Here is a 27,080-nt window from a genome sequence, read left to right as displayed (position 1 = left end):
TATAATACTTATATGTGTGTGTTTGAGAGTCTTAAGTGATTAAATAAATTTTAGGACGCCCTGTTTTAAAGCTACAAGCATTTATAATGTTTGCAGCATGCATTTATTACAAAATTTATTATAGTGTTCTTAAATTGTATGCTGTAAGTGTTATTTTTATTTAATTTAATTTGTTTAATAAGAATTTAAGCAAGAAATTATTTAAGGGGAACTATAGATCCAATAAATTTTAGGGGCATTACATTTTTTATTGCATTTGTGTTAAATACTATTTGAGTTAAGAGCATTTTCTAATTGTGATATTGCTCTATTTAAAGCTGGGTAGCTCCAAAATACAACTAAACCAAAATTTAAGAGCATTAAAGTAACAATTAATGCTCTATAGCATTTGTGTCTAGAAACATTGTGATATTGAGTTATAAATGCTGAATAGCTCTCAAACTGAAAATATCGGAAGTTTTTTCATAAAAATAAAATTCAAGAGCATTAAATTCACTGCAATTTATGTTATTTAATATTTGTGCATAGAACTATGTTGCTATAGACATATTGAAAAGTTCATTGTTGTTTTCAGTGTATCCGTCAGGTGGGATGCTAGAAATGAGCAACGGATACCCACATTCTACATCACCGTTGGGTGGGTCACCTTCACCAGGACCACCTCCGTCACATATGGGCAAAACGCAAACGGCGCCAGCGCAAAAACACTCATCTCCCGTACATTCATCCCACTCACGTCCACCAAACCTCAGGGTGGTTATACCTAATTCACATGAGGATGTAAGTTTGCGTATGAGCAGAAATCCAATATATCTGTGGGACTTAAGACGGGTTATATTTCACCATTGGCCACATTGGCAGACTGATTAAGTAACAGAGCTGAGAAATATTCCGACCAGACACCCAAAATAATTTTAGAAGATGCACTGTATAGCAAACAAACCTTTACACTATTGATTACTTACGCCTAGCTCTGAACCTGACTATAACAATGCATACTTTGACCATGCAACGTAGACAAACTGTTTCTGATTTACAGTCTAATAAAGTACTCAGACCAGACTGATAAAGGCCTGGAAAGCGAATTAAGTACGAGGTGCGATCTGAACGTTCAGAAAGTAAGTTTGTGACAACAAAAAATTAACATTTGAGTAAACTTTTTTTACCATATCCTTCAAAGTAGTCTGCCACTGTTGGAAGGCTTCCCGGAAGCACCGCCCGAGATTCACGTTGGCTATCGTGGATATGGTACATAGCTACATGCTGCTACTAAAACCTGTTCAGTGCAGCTTCTAATTTTCATAGAACGATATTGTGCAGCAGATTGACTCCGGAAGGTCGCCGTTCTCGACAACGAAATCATTTCGGTGCAGCACTCTTTTGAGAAATACAGAACTTCTCTCTTAACTTTTGATCGCACCTCGTGTAGAAAGTAGTTACACTGTGTGCCTGGCAATATTCACTACTGCTGGGGCTCAAACGACTCTTACTTAGCTCTGAAACTGCTTCTTACATCTAGCTACTTCTTACTTGAAATTAAGCGCCATTTTTTTTAAGGGTGGAGGGGGTAGTAGTGCTAGTGGCGTGGGAACATCACTGAATACACCCGTCGTAGCGCTACAGACACCAGTCTTGGGTTCCTACCCGAGCATATTCACTGACATCTCCAACTCAGATATGGGACTAGCTTCGGCACTGACCACGTGGACTTCATCTATTGCCCACACCAGGTATGACAGGTAAATATAAAAAACTTGTTAACTCATACTGTAGCTTGTAAGTTTTTGTTAATGCCCCTTCCAAATTCCAAGCTTTCTGAAATTAGCAGCTAACTTTACAGGCTACAAGGACTGGCTTGTAGCTATATCAGAGGGAAGCTCAATTTGAAATTTTAATTGCGTTTGCCGTGAGATTTGCGTATATTGGAGCTAGGAGTACAGCGTTCCCCACCCATAACAAATAACAAATCTTTTCGGCTGCTCGAGGCTGAAAAGTGGGGCACTCCTGATTCACATGAACGTTTTGTGGTATTGGTTGGTTGGTTCAAGGATCGGCTTCAATAGTTGGTTTCAGAAGTGCTGAATCTAAGGGCTAATGACGTCCTGAGCCAAGCTTAATTTCGTTGTCAAGTAACTTCTCTAAATGTTTGAAATCTTAGCAATCGATGAAGGTGTAGTGCTTTTCATCTCCACTTCGCAGGCGGCTTTTTTGGCGTTTTAGCCTTTTTATTTATTTATTTATTTATTTTATACCCTTTGTAAGAATAAATATGACATTCATGCAGATTTTCTTTTATTAAGTTTCACCGGAAAATACAAGTTTTGGGATCCAATCAGTAAGAAAAACTGATATTTTTTTACTTTTTGGTTGTTGTGAATGGAACATAACTGAAAAGCTAAAAATCGCAGAAAGTTCAAAATTGTAAATTTTGTATGTAATAGTTTATTTAGGTGCCACCAGAGAACTTGCTAATAAGGTTCAAGTCAAAATTTGCTTGCCTGACAAGTGACTCCACGCATATCTAACGAATAGGTCTATCAGTTTTATTTGAAACATTGTTCCATGTAAACTCATTTTTGATGGTTTCTGTGGGAAAGACGGAAGTTCAAAATAGTTACAGTAAAGGCATCTCAGTGAGAAAAAATTTTCACTTTTTTTTTATTTTCTTAAAATTTTTTCTCAATCTGTTTGCACTATTTACCATCCTTTATTTTATCTTTCACCTTTGTTTGAATTTCCTTAAGGGGAAAATTGGTTTTTGGGAGGGTTCTCAGGGAACTGAACTTCAATTACCCATCCAATGTGTCCAAATTTTAAAGGAAATCTGTTGACCAGAAATGCGACCTCTCAGAATTTCTACGAGTTTTTTGGAATTTGCTTTTTTGTAATCGTCTTTTAAGTTATAATGATGAGTACATAAGTATGTCTCACTTTTTTAAAATATTTTTCCAGCAAAAAGAATTTTATGTGGATTTTGGGTCTGGGAAACTGTATTACATTGGTTTGAATATTTGGGTGGCATGTCTATTTGTTTATTAAAGGGCTATAAAACATTCAAATTCTCTGTACCTGTGGGTGAATCAACACTAGCCCCATCTTTTATATATTACATCGAAACTGAAGTTTTAAAGTAAATTTATTCTTCATCATTGATATAATTTGTGTTGCAGCGGATTGCCTCACCTGGGAGTCAGTAGTTCGCCGCCTCCTTCATCGCCTTCACCAAGAACTGTTCGCATTAAGAGCGAGCCCATCTCACCTCCAAGAGAGCATCCGCTGAGTCACCATCTATCTCACTCACTGTCACACCATATACCTCAAGGTAATTAATGTAGAACCGGAATACATATTATACATGGCAGTTAGCTGCTGACTGCTGGCAAAGTCATCTTGAAATCAGTATAAATCTGTGGGTTTGGTCGATCTACGGTTAAGAGGCTCTAGCTTGGTCACTGAAGCGAGATGTAGCCAAATTGAAGGGGTCAACCAGTGTGTTTGTTCTTTATATTAATAACTATTTTAACTGTTTCTGACATACATTTTTGCTATTCAGAGAAGTGGCTATCATATGTATGGGTCTCATAGCAGTGCTTCTCCTGACATATATTTCTGCTATTATTTTTCTACTTTTATTTCCTCTCTATTCAATGTAAGCATTAGTGTAGCTAATCTAAAGGCATTCTGGTGTTTATTTTAGGAAAAAACACTATTTTTTCTAGGCGTTAGATGGTTTTTTAAGGCATAATTATTCTTAGTAGATCTCTTTTTATACAAAGTAGGAGTAGATCATATAGAATTTAGTATGAAGAGGTTTAACTGGAATGGGGAGTATGTGACCAGCCAGCGCATCTATGCTCTACTGAGAAGCACTTGAAGACACAGCTTGCATAGACACAGCTCATATCTAGGGAGATGTACCTAAAAGCAAACACTTCAGTTCTGCGGGAATTAGCCAGTGTGTTTGAACTTATTACTATGAATATTCGTTTACCTTGTGATTAAACGATTAAATCTGCTTTGTTTTCTGTAACAGGTGGAGGAAACCTCGGAGGAAGCAGCTCGGAGCAAAGGCACGAGTATGATGGAGGTCCAATGAATAAGCGACCTCGAGACAACTGGACCACATAACTACCGTTTAACTCTCTGCTATCGTCTGTTGTAAGTACATGTATCCCAAGATTAATACTTTTAAGAATCAACTGCTATTCTCGATCATTCTTAAATAACAATTCTCATATAAGTTTTAACTTCCCGTGATTTTATCCATCATAGAACCTCCTGATCAAATGTGACAGAAACCTAGTGAAAGTCATATTCTCCTCACCAAACTCACGAATCAACCTCTGATGTTGGGTAAAATAACTAAGATCAAATGTCCAAACATATTTTCAATAATAATCTAGCTGATTTTAATATCACTTCAGAGGAATGCATTAAATCTCTGTATCAAGCGACTTATGTAATAGTAAAATATATAGGTTATAAATTTCAAAAGAAGATTTTTAATATTACACAAAATGGCATATTATAATTGACTGTTGTAAGCCATGTGTCAACAAAAAATTCTGATCATCTATTACTACTCCATGATTGCTGTTGCTGCATCAATCCCTCGTGCACACAGTAAAAAATTTATGCGTTACTTTTGGACTGCACTCTGAATGTCTAACACAGATTCTTCTTAAATATTTTATTTTTAAGGTATCTATTTTTATTTTATGGTATTTTTTCTTTCAGATTGATGCAGAGAGATTCGAGATTCAATAATTAAAATTTCTTGTTATTATTAATATTAATTAATAACAATAATAATAATAAAATTAAATAAAAAGAATTACAACAAGAAAGCATCTTAGGCCAAGGCACCCAGGGTTTGTCAAAAGAGAAAAAAATAATTTAAGAAGAAATTATTGATATTAAAAATTTCTTAAAGTGTACCGAAATTTGTGCAAAAGTGGGCCTCTGTAATTTCCCTTTCCCACAGTATTCGTCCCCCAAAATTTTAAAAATTTTTTGAGACCCACTAAAAAAAATATATTAAATAAATAATTTTTTTTTTTTTTTTTTTTTTTAAAGAGGTACCTCAATTTTGCCTCTTTTCTTAAAAGAGAATGTCAAAATTTTAAAATAAAGGAAATAAAATAAATTTATTTTAATAAATAATTTTGTAAATATATATTTTATAGAAATTAATAATAAACACACACTCACACACAATGACACAAATACACACAATACACACACACATACACACACAATATAATCTACATAAATATAAATATGAATTTCTTTTTTTCAAATTAAAACAAAAATATATATATATATTCACTAGAGAATAAAAATCTAGTCTCAACATTTTTTTTAATAAAAAGTGCCATGTTTGAAAAAAGAATAGGTAATTTTTGTTTACATCTCTTTAAGTAATAAAATACCTCAAAATAAAAATGGGGTACCAAGAATTAAAACAAAAAATATAGTAATAATTTTAGAACCACCATTGTTAGTTCTTTGAATTTATTTTTATTATTATTTTTATTTTGAATTTTTCATTTTTTCATTTAGTGCAATATTAAAATAGAAAATAATTTATCTATGAGTAAATAATATTATATTTAAAATGTATTTATTATCATTTTTAAAATAGAAAGTTTAAATTTGTTTTTTTTTTTTTTGGTGTACTGGTAGTCTTTTTTAAAATGAATTTTTAAGGTAAAGGTGGGCCCTCAGAATAGTAAATTAAATGAATAAATTTCGTTCCTTATGTGGTTCAGAGAAGTTTTCATAACATTAATGGGGGTATACCTATTTTTTAAAAAAATCCTTTTTTTTCTATTTTTGTGGTCAATGAATCTTGGATATCCTTTATGAACGTATAATTTTTATGTTGTATTAATTAATGTTAGTAATATAGCCCAGTGGCCCTCGTCAGTCGTGTCAACTTTCTGCCAGTTGTAGGATCTCTCGTTCACAACACCACTTCTTAGCTGACTTTTCAATCAAAACTAGATAGCAGGTACATTTTTTGAAAAATATAGTTGTATATACTTGTTGATCAGTTTTGAAAATTCAAAGTGAAAGCCCTTTGGTGAAGGAATTCCTAATAATCGTACATTAAGTTCAAGAAATCACGCACAATTTAGATTTTTTGTTCTTTCAATAGTACCATCTTTTGCAATAAAAAGAAAAAGCTTTTTTTATGGCCACTACTATCCAAGTCATTTTAGATCAGCTACTCTCCTCAGAATTGTTCAGATCATTAAATCCATTTTCTTGTTGTTTCATAATCGATTGGATCAGCGTTACTGTTGGTTACCCCATAACATAAATTCTCTTACTATGTATTTGTACTCTCAGAAAAGTTAAGAAGTTAACCACATTTATTTAAAAATTAATTATTAACAGTTTACTACATATCTGGTTTGCCAAATAAAAATTAGACGGAAAAACATTTATTGCTATCAAGACACATAAAAAGCAAATTTTGCCGAAGAGGAAAAAACCCTCATCTGACATTCCTTGATTGTGGTCAAAAATTTTGAAATCAGAATAGGAAGAAATCCGTGATGTTGACTGTTTGTGAAAACGCATAATGAAGAATTGCGAGAGTTGTACGAGGAACCAAATGTGTTAAAAGTGGTGAAAATTCAAAAGCTTCGATTGGTAGGGCAGGATCTTCTAATGCAGAATCGAATCATAGAATTAGAAATTGGCTTTGGACAGTAAAAGGGGCAGTCTTTGAAAAGAAAATTGGTCAAGACCCAGGTCAGAGGTTGTAGAGCCGCGTCTGAAGCAATCCAGGCTTACCGCTTCATATCACTAATTTGGTGTAGAATCGCATGTCAGGTGTATTTATTATGTGAGTCTTGGAAAGTAGGTGTGCATAGTGGTTAATTGTAGGTCCATGCGCCACTGTTTTATGTCTCTTTTGATCTTTCGATAGTATTGAGATGGTCAGTTAAATGTGTCTTAGATGCTCCAGGTGTACCAGTACTTGTGGATTTTTGGATTTTAGACTCGCAAATTGTTTAGTTAAGTCTTACTAAAATGTCCACCATAATCGCCGTGAACTCGATTTCTTCAACAAACAATCATAGTTTTGTACGGTTTCAGAACTCAAAAATAAAAACCACACAAGGAACAAAAATTTGATCGTGCCCACACGAAAAAAAATGTATTTGCTACTTAAAACAATTTTACGCTCAATAGATTGACTTAAAATAAAACTCTAAATTGAAGAATTAAATCGCTATTTTTTAAAATTATTGCACTTAGTAAAATTTTTGAAAACTCTATTAGGCTTACAAATTGTTGAGTTTCTAAAAAATAAATAAAACTCACAAATAAAAGTTTTTCTCAAAAATAATGGGAAAGAAGGTCCATTTTTTTTTCTGGGGAGGCCTAAAAAAATTAGGACATGTATTTTTTGTGGTTTTTAATTTGTTTTTTATTGTTATCCTTTTCCCCAAATTTTTGAAACCTCAAAGCTCTAAAAAGTAAATTAAAATAAGCTCTAAACGCTTTCTCATGAATTTTCCTAGGTGATATTTTTAATTTGACAGCTATTTTTGTTCATTCATCATAACTTAGGAAAGTAAAATATTGGGATTACTAAAAACTGAGGACAGTAAAATTATGGATCATAAAAAATTGAGAACAATTAAATTAAAGGAAATTGAAATAAAGGCAGTTCTTATTGAAATAAGAGTCACTGATTACCCTAGAATTTTCATCTAAAATAATTAGGACAAGAAAAATATTTGGTGCTACTAAAAAACTGATTGTAGTAAATTTTGGGTTACTCTATACTGAGGGCAGTGAAATTAGGTCACTAAAAAGTGTGGGTCTAGGTCATACAATTTTGCTTGTATTTTCAATATTCCAACCGTTGCTTGCCAAAATCAACTTTCCTATGAATCGCTAAGGGAGTGCCCAAGTTCTTGAAAATGTTAACGAGTAGCGAATTTTCAAATTCAAAACTGTCTGACAAGAAGTGCCAAACAATACCTTTTAGGAGCTTTAGACTGTTTTATTATCTTAGGCTTCAGTAAAGGTTCACGATCAAAAATGTTTGGGAGCACTTGACTTGATCTTTAAACTTAAAATTATCCCCAAAAATATTTTATTTAAACAACCTTATATTTGGTCCTTTTAATTCTGAACAACTTCATTTACGTTTTAGGTTATTTATAATCTTCCCTAATAAATGAATTGCTCATGTTTGTGACCAGAAAATTTAATTGAAAAGTTGTAGGTCAAGTGGCAGATACAACGACGCTGTCATAAACTACAACGACCAAGTAGAGCAAGAAAAGTAGTCCATTTTAGAGAGCTTGGGAACACATTGTTTTGAAATCTCTGAATTTAATTATTTCTTTTTTTCGTGTCTTTGAATGTATTAACAAATCTCTCGCAACAAAAGTGTGTATTATGAACATGCACTGTAGTCCAGACCAATGTGAGCTTATAACACACTCTATCAGTTTGAGGAACATCCGTTGGTGAAAACTCAGTTTTAAGGACAAGTACAGTTTAACAGTCCTGTTTAGTTTTCCATTACAGAACTCAAGCCATAATTTTTCAGGGAGGAGAGTTCAATGAACATTTTTTGGGGGGCAACTTAGAATTAATTAATGAAAAGTGAAATCTATCCCATTTTATTGTGGTCCTTTATTAAACTGGCCTCTCAATATGTTAAAATAGTTCAAAGATTTGGGGAATTTCAAATTTAAAGGTGTCAAAAATGTTTAATTATTGCTATTTTGGTATTTTAATTATGATTTTAATTCTTCTTTAGTCAAAAAATGCCTTAAAACAGTGCCTATTCTTCAATAAATAAAAATAAAATATATAAATAAAAACTTTTCGGAGTGGGGGCGCTCCAAACTAATTCTTAAATTGAAATGGACCAAAACTTTAAAAAATTATGTAACATGTGCTTGACCAAAAGCTTTTTATAATCTCTTTACAGAAATAAGAGGGGTTTTCTTTGACTGTTATATTCAAGACCGGTCTAGTTGATTTTTGAAGGCAGAATTAGAAAGTTTTTGCACGTGTGAACAGAGGAGATGCTGCTGTTTGTTAATGCAGAAGATAAATTTATACCTAAGAGTAAAAGACAGGTTAACTTTTAAGGACAAAAAAGGACAGCTTCAAGACAGCAAAGACGTGTTAGGCTCTAGACCTAAAATGGCATGTTATCACAAAAAATAGAAGATAGTGTTATCAATTGAAAAAATGTACTTTCTTTAAGACAGTAAGGATTTGTTACAAGGTAGAAGTTGTTGTTATTATTTAACAGAAAAACTGCTGTTTTCTCGAAAGATTGCAAAAACGAGCGACTACCTTACGCTTTATAAAAACTCTTCAAACTATTAAAATGTTATCTGCAAAGTAGAAAATATTGTTATTAATAATAGAAAATGCGAAGGACTGGTATGGTAAGAAAATTCCAAGCCTTCATACTTGGCTCAGGAGACCCTCACTAAACTCTTACGTCTAATGAAAATTACAGACCGGAAGAGTTTGTTAACTAGTGTTGACACAATAGACGCTCTGGGCCGCGATGGCCAATCTCATGAAATTTAATCAAATATAACAGAAGAAAAACACATTAGTATCAAAATAATAACAATTGACTAACTTATTAAGTTGAAAATTGCAATTATGAAGACTGCTATTTGCAGGTTAATTTTTGAGATGAAAAAAAAAGAATGGGCCTCATAAGACATACATGTTATCCTAACGGTATCAGAGGATAACAGGTAAAAATAAGATTAACTTTTAAGCCTTAAAAAAAATGATATCTCTTAATGTAGATTTGACAGTTATCTACTAAGATTATTTTGCCTATTATTTCTTGAGAATAGTAGTTCCCAATAAACAGATCAAGATTGGCCAACATGTGTATATTTTAAGGAAGAATTATATTCTGTTTTCACCAAAAGCTTCAGATATATGAACTGTTATTGTGAATGTAGTTCTTATCAATAATTGTTATTTTATCAAAGGGAATGAATTTCGAGTTTAAAAGTTTTGCAAACAATTCGTTTTTTTTTTTTGTATTACTTCCTAAAAATCTAACAGAATTTCAAGGTTTCTAAAGTCCTTAAAACTCCTATAAAATCTTTAAAAGCGCCCCCTCTTCTTTTTTTAATTAATGTCTTTTCTTATTTCGTGACCACTGCTTGTGCCTTCCTTAAAAGAATAAAATAAAAATACATTTTTGCTTCAATAAAATTAAATTTTTAAAAATACAGAAAATAAATCATTTAAGTTTAGCTCCATTTTACCAATATAAATACATTTTCTTAAAAATTTAATTTATAAAAAATAAATGCATTTTTTAATCAATTCTAGACTTCAAAATATAAAAAGTAATAGCTATTATATCGCGTTAGTGACTTGGATATCACTAAAACGTTAAATACAGGGTGTGATTATTTGTGTATTTCTTGTTTTCATGGTCAGTGGTTGGGTTCAGACTTTTATCGGCCTTTTGTAGCCAAAATTAGGGGCTACGCCGCCCGAGATCCCAATGGAGCGTGCTCTACTCCAACCGGTGTAGCCTGGAGTGCGCTTTTAATATCCGGTAAGAGTTGGATTCTGCACACTTCCTCCTGGCACTTTCTTTTATCGAAGCAGAATTACTTGGCCAAGCCAATCTATCCCTTGGGAAATCTCCCGAAGGATCATGCGGGAGCGTTTTAAAAGATATTACTGACGATATTAATACATTAAAAAAACAAACAAAACTCTCTTTTACTTTATGCAAGTACTGACACGAAACATTGGGGAATGTGGACCAAATCTTTTTTTTAACGTTCAGGTTTGTTTTAACTTTTTGTTATATATTTTTTTTTTTTTTCCTTCGAGCTGACATGTTAACTCCAAATTTTATTTTAAGATAACCATTCAAGTACAGGAATCAGCAGGTTAAACTAGCCTTAGTTTAAGCAGGTGGTTCTGCATCTTTTGCGAGTCGAGACGTAACTGCTTTCGAGAAATTGCACATTTTATTGTATTAAAAAATATTTTACAACTTTTCCCCATTAAAATAGACCCAAATACTGAAGAATTTGAGCTAAAGCAAATTTAATTACCCCACTACAAAAATGAAAATTTTGCGTAAGATCAGGATATTTTTGGCAAATTATTTATTAGAATCTTTTTTGGTTTCGATTTTTGTCCAAGTTTCAAAAAGTTCAAATTTAATTTTTGGGCTTAGTGAAAATAGCAACTACTTCCCGAATTTATACCTCTGATTTTATATATAAGGTGTCCTCAGTAAAGCCAGCTCTTGAAACAAAAGAAAAAACGATCGTATTTTGTTTCTTTGTTTTCAATTCTAAGCTGTTGAATGAAACTATCCCTTTTAATAATTAACAAAAGACATCACCTTCTGAGAAATTAGATGTCGTTTGATTGGTGAAAATTAGGTTTGCTTTAGCTCTTACTTTCTCAGCAGTTAAGGCCACGAGTATGAATGTTTGTGTGAAAAGTTTTTAAAAAACTATAAAATATGCAATTTCTTGAAAAAAGGTTGTGACTCGGACTAAGGTTTATATGAACTACGTTGTAAATGAGGTGTGTGGACTGATGCCTTTATAAACAAAATTATACATACATATTATATACTCACAAATTTTAAAAAAAAAAAAATTATTTTTAGATTAAAATTTTTGGATAAAAGTAATTAAATAAATGAATAAAAAAATTTTGGGTACACCTTTTTTTAATATATTTATAAATTTGGTTTTATATCAGTTTGGATAATTTTTATTTTAGCCTCTTCAAAATACTTTTGGTTATTAATTTTTAATTAATAAATATTTAAAAAAAGTAAAGGTGAATGTATACACTTAAAATAAACAAAAAGAAAAAGTGGTGTTTCAAAAAAAAAAAAAAAAAAAAAAAAGCTGTGTGTTAAATGTTACAAAATTGAATTTGTTAAGTGTTTAATATTATATTTTGTACAACATTCGGATTTACTAAATAAATTTATACATAAATTTAAATAAATAGTCAAAAATAAGTTTTAGAATGCGGGAGAAGAGATCACGATAATTTTTTTTTTTTTATATTTTTTTCAAAGGAAATTACCATTTTAATTTGAAATTTGATAAATATTAATTTACTAACAATAATTGAGGAGGAGTTTTGCTTCAAATATAAATATATATATTTCTGGGTTAGGTAGACTATTATTTGTCAGCAAAGTGGTGTTATGTGTTCAAAAGGACAGAGTGAAGTAAAACTATACAATAAAATAATTTTAGGTGGACTATAGGAAATAAAAAAAAAAAAAACTGGGTTTGTCTTTTCTGTTATCTGGCCACTAGTGAGATTGATATCTGGTCAAAAACCGTGAGTGAGTGTATAACCTGTTATTTTTTTGCAGTTAGAAGAAATCTATTATTTTTTTAAAACCTGGTTTGAAAATCTAGACCTAATGTAATTTGCGTTAGCTTTTTCTTTCATTAATGAATTAATGAAAAAAAAGTATTTATTTATTTATGACATAGCTGTGACACCGTAACTTATTTTTTCAAAATCCAACTTTACAAGAAATTATATGACTATTTTTGGGTGGATCTTGGTAAAAACGTTAGATAATGGGACAAAAACAAGCTGATGTCTGTAATGTGTTAATCTGTCTTTGATTTATTTAAGTTTTTAATAAACTCATGTTATCTATAAAATCTGTTCGTGACAGATCGAATTGTGCTCTTTGAATTTTTTGCACCGATCAAATTTTAATTTAAATTTATTAAAATATTATTTGGTGGGGCTAATGCTTAATAATCTATACTTATTTTTTCATCTCGGCTGTCATTTCCTTCTCCTGTCTCAATGAAACAAAAAACATGCATGTTTTCAAATTATCTATGATAGTTGTTTAGTTGACACTTGCCATGAATTCCTTAGAATCCAACTTATTTCACTTCCATATTTTTGGGAATAGTGTTTTAAATTTTAGGCTTACTTTTTTAATTATTGAAAACTTAGATTAATGTATTATTGGGAACGAAAACAATTTCTGTTATCTGTCTTTTAGTTGTTGGTGGCAGAGCTAAAGATGTCCCCCCGAGTACTTTATATTACGTTTTATTTGTTGACAGAATCAATCTTATATTTTATGGACCGAAGCTTACAAAATAACAATATATACATTAATTATCTCTTTCTGTTATAGGGATAAAAAATAACCTTTGTTGTGTAATTAATCTGTTAAGAGTTAAAGGAATCCCACTTTTTTTTTGGACAGCATCAATTATATGATACTTAGAATTTTTTTAGCGGTTAAACTTAATTTAAAAATACTTACGTTTATATGTATATTTAAGTAGGACAAAAATAAAGAGTTATCTTTTGTCTACACGAGGCAGAGCTTAGATATCCGCTACTTCATTGGTGGAATATAATTTAAAATAATGCTGTGGATTTATATTATATGGGGGCGAATTGAAATACTAAAAACTTCCTAAAACAAGCAGCACAGACTATTGTATTTTCTGTTCAAGTAGCAAAACCATTGGTTATGTTTTTTTACATAGCAAAAGGTGTTGGTTAGCAATTTTTTTGAGCGTAATCAGTCTTACTTTGTGGGCCGAAACTGAAAAATCTAGACTTATTAAACGTATCACGTATGTTATGTTCTTTTTTATACGGGAGTTAAACGAGTGTTTGTATTATATTATTATTGCTTTGTGAAAGAGCAAAAAGTTTCCGATAGAATTTTTGGACAGTGACAATCTCACATTTTGCATGATGAAGTTTTAAATATAAGACTTAAAATAAAAAATGTTATTTTTTTTTTTTTTTTTTTTGTTGTTATGGGGGGGGGTTATCATCTTTTCTGTTATTGAAACATGGAAACAGTGTCTTATATCTGTTAATCTCTTTTTGAAGAATATTGAAGAATATAAGGAAGAAAGTTATTTTTTAAAATGAGTTGTTTTTTTTACATTTGATTTCTTTATTTCTAAATTTTATTTTTTGAAGCGAAATTCTTTTCTCAAAAAAAGGGGGATAACAGTTGAAAGAAATAATAATTGTTGAAAATCAATAAGAAAATTACTTGTGAAAATAAAAGAAAAACTATTTGTAGTTACCGCACCAAAAATTAAAACTAAAGAATTTATGATGAATTACTACCTACTTATTGGTAGCCTACTAATTTTTCTTATTTGATTTTGGTTTTCACTTTTTTTTTTTTTGCCAATGAAATATAAATTTATATTAAATTTGTCAAAATTCAATGTTTAAAACATTGAAAATGTTTCGCCATATTTATGGATGTGTCATATCTATGAAATATATATATATATATATATATACCTTAAATTGTAAATATAGATTGTTTAAGTTCTGTTTTTTCTTTTTGTTTTATTTTGTCTGTTTTTTTTTAGACTGTTAAACCAATAATTTTTTGAACACAGAGTTTTTACAGTATGCTGTCATATTTTTTTAACTTAAGAGTTTTTGGTTAAATTTGCTATGAGTCATTTCTTATTTTGAGAACGCCTCCAGAAGTGTGTATGTATATATATATATATATATATATATATATATATATATATATGTGTGTGTGTGTGTGTGTGTGTGTGGTTTTTCGAATGTTTAGGCTTTTTTTAGGCGATTGCGGCGCGCCCGTACTAAGTGTTGCCCGTAATTATTTTCGCAGCATCTATGATAACCAAATCGAACTATCAATATGGTGAGACGCCATATATTCTACGACAAACCCATAAACCCAAAGCTCTGGTTTTATATTTGAATCCAAAAAAACAAAGCCAGAACTCATTCACTAAAAGCTATATTATTTAAGATTATAATTTTTAAAAAAACTTCTCTTTAAGAGGAACTTTTCCAAAAAAAAGTTTGTACTAAATAAAAATGGTGCTAATTTAAAAAAATAAATTATAAATGTTATTTTTTGGAAAATTTTATTTTGTAAAAAGCAATTTCAAGTAAAATTTTTAATGGAATCACTTATTAGATGAATTTCTGTGGGAAATAAAAAACAATTAAAAATGAATTATCTAACCAATAATAATAGAAAACTGTTTTCGTAAAAGTTTGATTAGAAACTGGTTGATCTGAGAGGGCCGACAATGGAGTGTTTTTTTTTTTTAAATCAATAAACCAATTGGTAATACGCCCTTTGCTGTTCTGTGGCAGTGCATATGCCAACTTCATACACATTCTTTTTTACTGAAAGAACCACACTTACGGAACCACGTCGGAGTATGTTGATGGTCTTGAATATCGTCTGTGAAAATGAAATTTTGTTTTAGGCGACCACGGTTTAGGGTGATTTGGCCAAACATTGGCGATTTGTAATTGATTGAATATTAAATGAGTGATTTACACGTTTTGGGCAGCAAACCCTTTCCCCCAACTTAATGGGATCAGTGATTTAATTTTTTTTTTACTGAAACCTAGTTAATGTAATTGAAATTAGACTTCAACAGTTTGTAACCTGTTTGTCCAGCTTTTCCGTAGTAGACGCATTGCTCTACCGATCTTTTTGTACTCCTATCCAATAGGATTTAAATTCAACGTTCTCTCAGAACAAAGGCTTATATTAAGTTTCTTATCTGTTCAAGCAGAGTAACATGTTTCCCTCAGTTATCTGCTGTACTGTATATGTATTGTTATTTTTACTACGTTTTAGCAAGTTCTTCCAATTCTAAGTTGTCCATGCATTCAAGCGTTTTGAGCGTTGTCAACTGCTCGGCTGTATGAGTCACTGAGGTGATATCCGCGTTTAGCTATTTCATTCTTGTTAACTTTATATTCAAATTGATTCTTATCAGAATATAAACCAGATATATACCCAGTTAAATCAGGAGATAACGCCTATCAGGTTGTTTGGAAATCACTTTCTCGGATAGATTATTGCAGCCCGAGAGGCTGAGAGCGGAATGAAGATACCTCAGTCTCCAATATGCTAATCGAACTTTTAATAAACTTTACTAAAACAAAAACAAAAAAACTGCCCTAAAAAAAATATTTGCGTAGTCTTTCTTGTGACACTTTGCCAAGCCCCTTATCCAGGCGTCCCCAATTTTCTAATCAAACTTTTACTACACTTTAATAATAATAATAAACTGCCCTACAAAAAATATTATTTGCGTTGTTTTTCTTTACGCACTTTGCCTGAGCGCCTTATCTAGGCTTAAACTCATTATTTAGATAATAATATGTTTGCTCCATGTACACTTAAATATATACTACTATAGACTAATCTACAGCCATTTCCTTCTTTAACGTTTTTTTCACAGTATTACCACATTAGGGCGTTAGACATTTTTTTAGCAGAGTTTCTTTTATAAAAAACTGACTTTTGTACAGGGTGTGAGTTGGCTCAAAATAATATTGAAAATGGTCCAAAAAATACAAAGAAATTTGATGCCCTAAAATTATGCCTTAAAAACAAAACAAATATAACGAAACCTCAAAAAAAAATTGTATGAAGTTTTGTTTCTTTTGGCAGTGTTTATGATATGGTGGATCCAAATTGTGCATAATAAATCCAATTGTGTATAGTATATCTAGTATATCTCTATATAAAATGGCTTCAAAAAAAGGCATGGAATGCGCTAATCTCTTTATGCACCCTTAAATTGTGGCAGGTCCTTTTTCTATTTACCTCACACGTGTATCCTACAATGCCTTGTGAATAAGCATAACTAACATTAGATCACTAACGATCGGAGGCACTAAACTTCAAGGCGCTATTAGTGAGCCCAAAGCAGATGAAAGTGCATCTTATCGCATTCGTCTTAAACAATGAATGCTCTGTGATGGACAACGGTTAGTTGAATCTCATGTTAACTTTCGTTTAACAGCCCAAAGAGGTTTTTGAAAGCCGAGGAGCCCCTTCCAGGCAGTTGTTGAAATTTTATAAACCTATCAAATTCTACTAGGTGCTTCAAACAAGGCTTTACAATGTCTGTTGGAAGGTATCTTTCCCGTAGACCTTTGTCACTCTACAAACAGATCTGAGGCATTAAACTAGCAAGGCATCAAAGTCGAGCCCAAATCAAGTAAAAGCTTCAGCCACCTTCAAATCTATGGTATTATTTTTTACCAAGATCAGGATCAAATTCCTTAGAGTTAGCTTATATTTTTATGTCCCGAAGGAAAGCATTGTACGGGCCTTGGTAAAGTCATCATACATATTTTTTCTTACCCTTATAATGTTTTTTTTTTCATTATAAAAATGCTTCCAGGAGTATGAGTACCGCCCATTGCCTGTTTTTTCATTATCTTGTTATTTTTTAGAGATCCAGCTCCCAAACTTATGGGCATATCTCAAATCGCAAACAAAGCTCATAGCTCATTATTTTTTAAAATGCTTCAAAAGGGTCCGAGAAGACACCCAAAATTCCAAAAGGAGATCCGAGATCCCAAAAAATGCTACGGCTTTTTTACTGTTACTGCTCAATTGGGACCGCCATATATTTTTATTTAAAACACACCAATAAAATTAGGAAAATACTGTACATAGTTGTTTTTGTAGTGAAAAAATTTATTAAATATTAAATTTTTGGAGGAAGAAGCAACTTCCTCTATCCAAAATCCTAAAAAATAACAGTTTTTGGTTATTCAAAATTATTTTTTGTCACTACTCAAAATAGGCAAAAATAATCAAAAACAATATTTTAGAATCATTGTTACAAGTAGTTAGCCTATTTGGGCCCAAGATAGCCTAAGCTTGGATCATATAAATTTTGGAGTACCTTGAAAACTTTTTACAAAAAACATTTTTTTTTATTCCCAATTTTTTCTGTTTGTTAATAAAAATTGCACCCTTAAGCATGATCCGAAAAAAAGTTAGGGATTCCAACTTTCTAAGTATAAAACAATGTGTAACACAAATCGAGCTAAAGGTGCAAAATTGTTCCAATAGTTAGCCCAAGTTGGGTCCAAGTTGCGTTCTAAAGTTCGACCTCCCAAAAAAGACTTGGCCAATAATTTGTAAAAGAATAGTGTGTATAGTAAATTATTTATGTATACAAGACAAATTTGCAACAGTTAGGCACCGGTGTTTACACCTAATTTTGGCCAGAAATTTGAAGTAAACTTATTAAATTTACTATAAATAAATTATACATTTACTGTTACAGAAAAAGTGCTATTGTAGAAAAATTGTTAGAGTAGCTACCCCATTTGGGTTCAAGGTTGGCCTTAAATTGCACAAAAAGAGTTAAATGTAAACCATAGTTAGCCCAAGGTTGATTCTTAAATTTGGCCAGACTTTGTTCTATAATCAGTTTAACTTAATCAAGTTGAATGTTACAGTAAACATTGTGTTACAGAAAACGATCTATATGTGTGTGAACATTGTACTTCTAGTTAGCCCAATTGGACCCAAGATGCAAAGGTTTTATCCGAAATTTTGAGTCAACTACTAAATGGCGTAACTACTTGAATTTCTTATTATAAACAAAAATTATATTACAGAAGAGAGGTAGGAGAGATTTATTGTAACATTTAGTGTGCCCATTTGAGCCCAAGTGTGTTTTTAAAAAAAGGGGCCAAAATTGGGCAATAAATGTTGGTTTGCCTTTTTAAAATTAGTATTTTAAACCAAAATAGATTTGCAGCAAAGAGCTAAGAATATATGAAACGTTCCAAAAGTTAACTCTGGGCTCACTTTGATCGTAAATTGGGCCCAATTTAGGCCCAAAATGTTTGTTATGTAACGTATTGAATTTACTGTTGTTAAAAAAATAGTAACAGATAAAAGAGCTTTGAATGTGATGAAACATTGTTCCATTATTTTTAGAACTTTGGCCCAAACATTTTTAGACCTTTTTTAATAGGGCACACCATAGCCAAAATATGTTGCTATTCCGTCTTAAATTTGTATATTATAAATAAAAATGGTTTTACACAAAAAAGAGCTATATTAGAATAATTGTTAACAATTGTTGCTATTTTGGTCCAGGCTTGGTCCAAAATTAATTGTTCCAAACATGTGCCAGAATTGTTGGTGTGACTTATTCAAATTGCATGTTACAAAATGAAAGCTATATTAGAATCATTATTACAGTAGTTAGCCCATTTCGGGCTCAAGTTAGTTTAAGCTTGGCCCAATTTGGGTGTTGGTGTAACTTGATGAATTTGCATGTTATTAACAAAAATTATATTTTTCCTAAGAAGAGTTATTTGGTTAGAGTTATTGCTAGCCCATTTTAGCACAAGCTTTGTTCTAAAATTGGGTCCAATTTGGGCCATAAAGTTGGTGTCACTTGTTAAATATAATGTTATAATTGGCAGTTGAAATTGCGCTAAAGAGAGAGCTATATTAGAATCGTTAACATATTATTTAGCCCATTTAGGCCCCAAAGTTGGGACTAATTTTGAACCAGAACTCAGTAACTTAAATTTAAAAAGAAGAAGCATGGGCATTTTAGAAATTAGCCTTTTTGGTCTACTTGACACAAGCAGGTGAATTGTCTTACTGGAAAAAATACACCAAAAACAATGTAAACATTCGTGGGCCCAAGTTAACGAAGCTTGCACTATTAATTGGGCCCATTCTGACCCCCCAAAAAAGTTGTCATTTGAATTGTGTTAAAAAGTTTGAGCAATGTTAGAATCACTTTTATAAAAGTTAGGCCTATTTGAGTCCATTTTAGCCCAAGGTTAGCTCTAATAATTGAACCCAATTCGGCATTTAAATTTTAAACTATCCTTTAATTTTTGAAGGAAAAAGTTAATTATGATCTTACTGAACCTTAAAAATCTATCTTTTTTCACTCCTCGAGAAGTAATCTTACAGTAGAAAGGCAATCAATAAACCCTCGAAACAAGAGGAATCAAGTTATAAATTTAAAAAAAATGCAGAACCCACGAAACACTTTTACTAAGATGTATTTAATAAAATAGACTTTAAAATGCTATTCTACAGAAATCTCACTTGTGACTAATGTATTTGCCTCAAATTTGGGAATTTTAGCAGTGCTGAACACTTAACGTTATTTGATCTTATATTAGCGATTGGAACAGTTACTTAATATGATGTGGGGACTCTAAAGGCAAAGCTTTTATTGAATGTTCTGTGACAATTAATTATCTACAAATAGATTTTCCTGGGAAAATGTTTCATATGAAAGTGATTGACGTTTAGGTGGGAAAAATAGGTTATACAGTTAAAAAAAAAATCGTTAAAACCATTTTTGGGTTAAACAAAAAACTTATAAAAATCTGCAGGAAGTAAAATGGTGGGGTTTCGATTCTAATCCTAATTTCAAAAGCCACAACAGGATTTACCAGGAATACCAAGTTTGAGCTTTATTCGAGCAAGAACAGTGTTTCTTAAATCTGTTCACTCACCCATGCCAAAAATTTGTTTTTGTGTGCAGGAGACCGGCCTCATAAATTGTATTTCCGGTGAAAATATAATTCTAAAAATCTGACACGATTACTTACTTTTAATAGTGAATGCAATAAACCTGATTAAGTTAAATCATTCGTGTACATTAACATTGAAGGAAAGCTTAAATTTAGTAAACAAAATGTTTGATTTTATGTAGCATGTCTAGAGTCAAAATTCAGGCCACAGTCATTAAGGTGGGATAGAATTCTATATGGTCTACTCAGGTGCAAAACCTCTTTGGTTATTGTTGGCATTATTATAAAAGGGAAGTAAGAACTGGAATGTAAGAACAAACCAGGAGAATATTTGCAGGTGATAATCTCCTTATTGCAAGGACGAGGGCAGCATTAGGGGGATATAACAGGTGGTATGATGACCAGGAGTAGAGACAATCCATTAGAAAACAAGTATATGAACACAAGACTCTTTAGTTGTCGATGAGAGCAGATTCTAAGTTACACCTTCTCCACACGCGACAAATTTAATTTCTTGGCTCCTTGCTTACTGCAATTATCTATGAGATAAAAAGAAAGTTACAAGAGAGATTTTTAAATGCAAAAGAAGTCATGTAAAGAAGCTGTAAAAGAAGTAATGGTTTAAGAAGTTTGATACGGTCTGCAACAGTTTTTATGTGAGGAAGGCAGTGATACCAATTGTATGAATGCACACAGTGCCCTAGACGTATAACTCGACCAGGAATAAGATGTTTAGACGACACAGAAGCCTTATTTTGAATAAGGTTGATGTCAAGAGGTAGTGCCAAAAGGCCTATAAATAGTATGGTTGAGTGGCAATATCTCTTGAAAGAGGTCCAGGTACTATAATAGGTCTTCTCACCAAAATATATAATATATAAAAATTATGAGTATTTAAGGCTCGAAACTACAATACATTTGCCACACACAATACCGAAAGAAAAGCAGTACACGCAAGAATCAGGACCTCAACTGATAAACAGGCTAACCTAAAATATAAAATGACAGCGAAGATTGAAAGAACAATATAACACGAAATAGGTAAAAACAACTATATTAGAGGTGGTGCACATATTCTAAGTTTCTACCTTCATTTATTACAGGACAGTCTTTAATAATTAAATTCCAAACATACAAATTCCACAATCAAAACTGTGGCATGTGACAACAGGCCGCCGCTATTGCAGTCACATGATTAAGCTAGGATTTCCTACACCAGCAGTACTCTAGAACCACTGAATAGGGCACATAACCAAGCCGAAATGTCTAGCAATTAGATAAAAACTGTTTCGAGATAATCCAGCAAAACAGATTTCAAAAAGAAAAAGAAAAGGTCAACAAAGAAGCGCTATCCACATGCATATAACTAACCATTGAACTTGCTTCAGCAGAACTCTCACTGAGGGAAGTGTTCAGTCACCTTTCACAAATTGCAGCCTCATTGCGAATAAACAAGCTTTCTATTTTATTCCACTGCGTTGAGTATCGGTTCGTCTCATGGATTGAATATCCTTTTAAAAGTCTGCTAACATTTTTTGATAACCTAGTTTATTTACGAGAAACTGCTCGCTCTAGACGCTAGGAATTCTAAGGCTATTTAACAAGACTGCTATGCTCTTCGGTCTGCGACAGGTTTTACAGGTAACTTTTACCTCGGACACGGTAATGCAAATACTATGGACTTGACTTCCACCTATTCAAAACACGAATCTATTTCTTTTCGATACTCTAAAAAGAGGCCACGTTGGAAATTAGAGTCTTATGTAGCCTTATCGTAGGTATTATATTTTTTTCTGTATACGAGAACTTAAGGAATGCAACATCCTATATTATTATATTATTCTATATAACAAGCTATATTATTTCTTATAAAGTGAATATACTCTTGGCAAAGACCCTAAAAAAAACATGCTTCACTAAGCTAGTCATTATGTATACTGAAGGAGTTGGGATGTCCATTATGAAGACGGTTACACATGGTCTAGTATTGTTCAGAAAAAAGTTTCACATTAAATCTTTAATGGTGACATATTTTTAAAGATAATAATTGTCAAAGGTCAGAAAATATGCCATGAGCAATTTGTTTTTTGAGGTGTGCTGTACGAATTCTTAACATTTACAGACGTTTTCATCCCCCTTATACCGTCTTTTAAGCAGATTAGGTTAGGATCAGATTAGGAGTTAGATCCCGGAGGATGTAGACTTCCACATTTCTTTTTAATAAGCAACTACAAATTTGCTACCACAGTCTTGGTTATCTTCTTTTTTCCAAATAGCTGTTTATAAAAAATATTTAGAACGTCTGTAACATATACATAAATCCATTTTTTCAAAGTAACCCGATGAATGTTTTCTGTGTTTACTTCTTACCCTCAAAAAATAGAAAATAAGAAAAATTTTCGTGTTTATATGTGTAACGCACTGCTAACAGAAGTAATGTGCAGCAACAAGGCAACATTATTATTGCTGTCAGTTAATCACTACTTTTTTCCACTTTAGAGGTGTTCTTTTCTGAGCGCTCATTTGTTGTCTTTGCCTGTTTAGGATTACTTCCTACTATAAAATTCTAGTATTACTCTATTTATTTTCATTATTATTATATTACTCAATTGAGTACTTCAATTTTTTTATTCTCATTTTTCGACAGACCTCTAATTTAGTGCTGTTCTCCATCAAAATTTTTTCTAAAGTTTTAAGAATGAATACAAACCTTTTATTATTATTATTATTATTATTATTATTATTATTATTATTATTATTATTATTATTATTAGACACTTCTCAAACCAAAAAGGTTGTTTGATGAATAAATTAAGAAGCACAACTAACTTTTAATTCTGAATATCCTTCGCTAATTACTTCAACTTGTTATAGCTAAAAAGATTCTTACTTTCAGGATTTCCATAGAAACAAGTCTCGGAGTCTCGGGCCCAATTATATAGTCACACCCACAAATACACAGACTCACACACAACACATATATACATATACACATTAAAAAAGTACATATACTTTTAAAAATGTCCAAAAATTCTTTCTAACTCAAGTATATCACAAAAAAAAAAAAAAATTGTACACATATCAAACAAAATTAGTAAAATGAAAAATAATCTCTATTTTATGGAGAAATAAAATATGTATTTTACGTTTTCAAATAGTATTTTAGTTATTGAGAATTGTTATACAAGACGAAAATGGGTAGTACCTTTTCATTATTTTTTTTAATTTTTGAAAAAAGTAAAAAATATTATATGTATAATGTTATGTATTCGAAGAATAAATAAATACTTTTTTTTATGTATCCGTTAGGCCCCATATTATAAGTGTCTTTTTATTTTACAAGCATATAATTTCAGAAATATATATATATATATATTTATATATAGAAATATATATATATGTATATATATAATAGTTTGTTTCCCGATGGATGTAAATAGAACTTTAAAAAAGTAAATATATTATTGTTGAAATAAAACCACCCCAATTTATTTGTAAATATATTTTGAGAAAACTGAGAAAATGAATATTGTAATATATTTTTAATTAAGTGATGAGAAAATAAATAAATTCACAAAAAATATATTTAAATGTTGAAAAAATGTATTGTTGGTTTGTTAATTTATTTAAAAATCTATCCTTCCTATAAACAAGGGATATATACAGGGTGTATACGGAGGAGTGGTCAAAACTTCGGAAGGTGATTCAGCAGCTCAGATGCAACAAAAAATATTCTCTTCACTTTGTCCCGATTCTCAATAGTGTCCAAGATATTCGCATTTTTAACTTTCCCGTCGATATTCGCGTTTTTTACCATAAAAACAGCCGTAACTTTTTTATCATTGAACTACATCCTACTAACAACTTTTTTATCCTACAACAAATCAGCTTATTCCAAACGAAAGAGCATTAAATTTCCTATAAGTATGCTTGATTCAGACCCTCAAAACGTTTCTTATAACAATAAAAGTTTTACTGTAATGTCTACGAGTAAAAAATTTGTTCTCGACGATTTTTGTTAAAATTTTCAACTGCATTTTTTCAATGAATAATGAATCTAGGAGTCACATAATTTCAGAAAAAGTTGCGCATTGTTGAGCTTCAAGACCATATGGATTTTTTGGTTTTTAATAAAACCCTACCCTGAACAGAGGAGTGTAAATGCAGAAAACTGGGATTTTGCGTAACCGACTTTTCACTACTAATTTGCTCAAATGTCAGTTTTTGGAGAAGGAACAAAAAGAAAAGTAACCATTTCAGTTTAGAACAATTATTATTTAATAAAACGGAAGTAAAAAATAAAGTAGCAATAAAACACAGAAGTGGAAAAGTACAATAGGCAGGCGCCTAGTTAAAAATACTACAAAAATCGTTCGAACTATTCAAACAAGGAAGCGGGAAAGAATTGTGGCAAATTTTTAGTTTCTTAACTACAATTGTTTGTGCAACATATTTTAACGACATAATGGAGGTTTTTTTTCATCAAAGTTAATTAATAATAATTCAAAACTAATCGATTTTTGGAGAAGGAACAAAAAGAAAATAACAAATTTATTTTTGAATTATTATTAATTAACTTTGATGAAAAAAACCTCCATTATGTCATTCAAATAAGTTGCGCCAACAATTGTAGTCAACTACTACGTTTTATTGCTACTGTATTTTTTACTTCCGTTTTATTAAATAATAATTGTTAAAAACTAAAATGGTTACTTTTCTTTTTGTTCCTTCTCCAAAAATTGACATTTGAGTAAATTAGTAATGAAAAGTCGGTTACGCAAAATCCCAGTTTTCTGCATTTACACCCCTCTCTTTGGGGTAGGGTTTTATTAAAAACCAAAAAAATCCATATGATCTTGAAGCTCAATAAATGCGCAACTTTTTCTGAAATTATGTGATTCCTTGATTCATTATTCATTGAAAAAATACAGTTGAAAATTTTAATAAAAATCATCGAGAACGAATTTTTTAGACATTAAAGTAAAAATTTCATTGTTATAAGAAACGGTTTGAGGCTCTAAATTGAGCAGATTTATAGGACATTTAATGCTCTTTCGTTTGGAATAAGCAGACTTGTTGTAGGATAAAGGATAGAAAAGTTACGGCCGTTTTTATGGTGAAAAAGTGAATATCGACGGAAAAATTAAAAATGCGAATATCTTGGACACTATTGAGAATCGGGCCAAAGTGAAGAGAATATTTTTTGTTGCATTTGAGCTGCTGAATCACCTCCCGAAGTTTCGACCACTCCTCCGTATACACCCTGTATAATATATATATATAATATATATATATAATATCAATATATAATATATATATTATATATTATGTAATCAACTTCAAATAATTATTTGCAACTTTTTTTATTGTGGTGAGTGAAATAAAATCGTTTTTCTCATTTAAATTTAAATTTTATTTTTTTCTAAAAATATACAATTATATATTGTATATATATATATATTTATATTGTATTTTATACCAATTCTGGTTTTTCATCTTTCTGTGAGTTGATGAATTCCATGCAGATTCTATTCCTTAACCAAGTTTTCATGAACTTAACTGTCTACTCCTTATGGTTAAATTGTAGTTCCCGAAGGTACGAATGATATTCCGAATGTGCCAGTTTGAGGCTATTTACATAGTGAGGTAACACCTCAATTCAATAAAGTTCTTGAATTTTCAGCTTGGTCAATTTCGATGTTTTGTGTTCGAGCATATCCTGCTGGAGGAGAATTCGATTCGGTGCTCTAAATCTGGCTAGGTTTTTTCAGAACTACAGTAGCAATATTCTTGTTAGTTTTTTCGTAGTAGATTTGAGGATCAACTGACTATGTTTTCTAAAGAACTAAGTTGGTTGTTTGTCTGAGACATATCTCGTAAAGATCCAGACCTTAGCTAGCATCATTTCTTAAAAATTTTTCTAGGTCGACACAGTATCATCTCTTAAAAAACATGTCTACGTTTACACAATATTTTTTATATGAGTGCGAGCGGCTTATGTTCAGCCTGACACTGCATTCACAAATCCATCTGGAGCAAAAAAAGTATTAGAAAGCAAGCTACAGATGTTGAGCTCTTGAAGAAAGACCAGGAATATAGCAGAAAGCTGGACCTGGGCCAGCTGGAGAAAAATATAGAATTTCTTCACTCGAAGAGATATGGTTGCTCTCTTCAGAATGATGACAAGACATGATAATCTGCAGAGCACCAACACCGAATTGCGGAATCGCCACTTTTCACGTTGTGTCAGCAGGAGGAGAGACCACTTCATACCTGGGTGACTGCACTGAATTGCAGGATCTGGTCGATAATGTTTTAATAGCGACATCGTATTGGACTTCCTCTTGCCGGGCGGATAAAGTTTAAAGTCTAATCGTTTAATCGTAATAAATGTCGTGAGAATATTAATTTAAAAAAAAAATTGTAGGACTCTTCAAGCAAAGAGGTCTTTAGGTGAGTTGTCTTTTATAACTTTCATTAGGTAATTACTAGAGCCAACCAATTTTATGGCAACGTTGGTCTAATATTTGAAAAACACGTAAAACTGAGGAAAAATCTTGTGGGAAATTCCCAGTTCGATTACGCATTTTTTGTAAAACTTGGATATTTTTTTTTTTAATTTAAAACGTGTCATCTGTCATTGGCACCCGGTGCTTTTTTCAGTGCACTGCCAGTCTCAAGACAGTGTTCTTTCTGTCATTACAGACAGCACT

At 31.5% G+C, this 27,080-nt stretch overlaps 1 protein-coding gene across 8 annotated transcripts in view; it reads left to right on the top strand.

Annotated features, from left to right (window-relative positions):
* The window catches only part of Mef2 (myocyte enhancer factor 2), a 153,428-nt gene extending 130,113 nt beyond the window's left edge, over window positions 1–23,315 (top strand). For 6 of the 8 annotated variants that reach the window (XM_074143391.1, XM_074143397.1, XM_074143392.1 and 3 more), the window contains 5 exons: window positions 575–780; window positions 1,558–1,739; window positions 3,171–3,322; window positions 4,034–4,158; window positions 4,738–23,315. In XM_074143391.1, coding sequence (XP_073999492.1) covers window positions 575–780; window positions 1,558–1,739; window positions 3,171–3,322; window positions 4,034–4,128 — 635 coding nt within the window. In that variant the 3' untranslated portion in view covers window positions 4,129–4,158; window positions 4,738–23,315. The remainder of the gene's footprint in view (window positions 1–574; window positions 781–1,557; window positions 1,740–3,170; window positions 3,323–4,033; window positions 4,159–4,737) is intronic. The other 2 variants (XM_074143396.1, XM_074143399.1) reach the window with 1 other exon arrangement.
* Window positions 23,316–27,080: the final 3,765 nt, after the last annotated feature.

Source organism: Rhodnius prolixus, unplaced genomic scaffold (assembly GCF_049639745.1).
Source record: "Rhodnius prolixus isolate KJV_2025 unplaced genomic scaffold, Rpr scaffold_12, whole genome shotgun sequence".
In the NCBI taxonomy this organism is placed as follows: Eukaryota; Metazoa; Arthropoda; class Insecta; order Hemiptera; family Reduviidae; genus Rhodnius; species Rhodnius prolixus.
The sequence above is the reverse complement of the archived record's forward strand: the minus strand, read 5'-3'. Positions and strand labels throughout refer to the sequence as shown.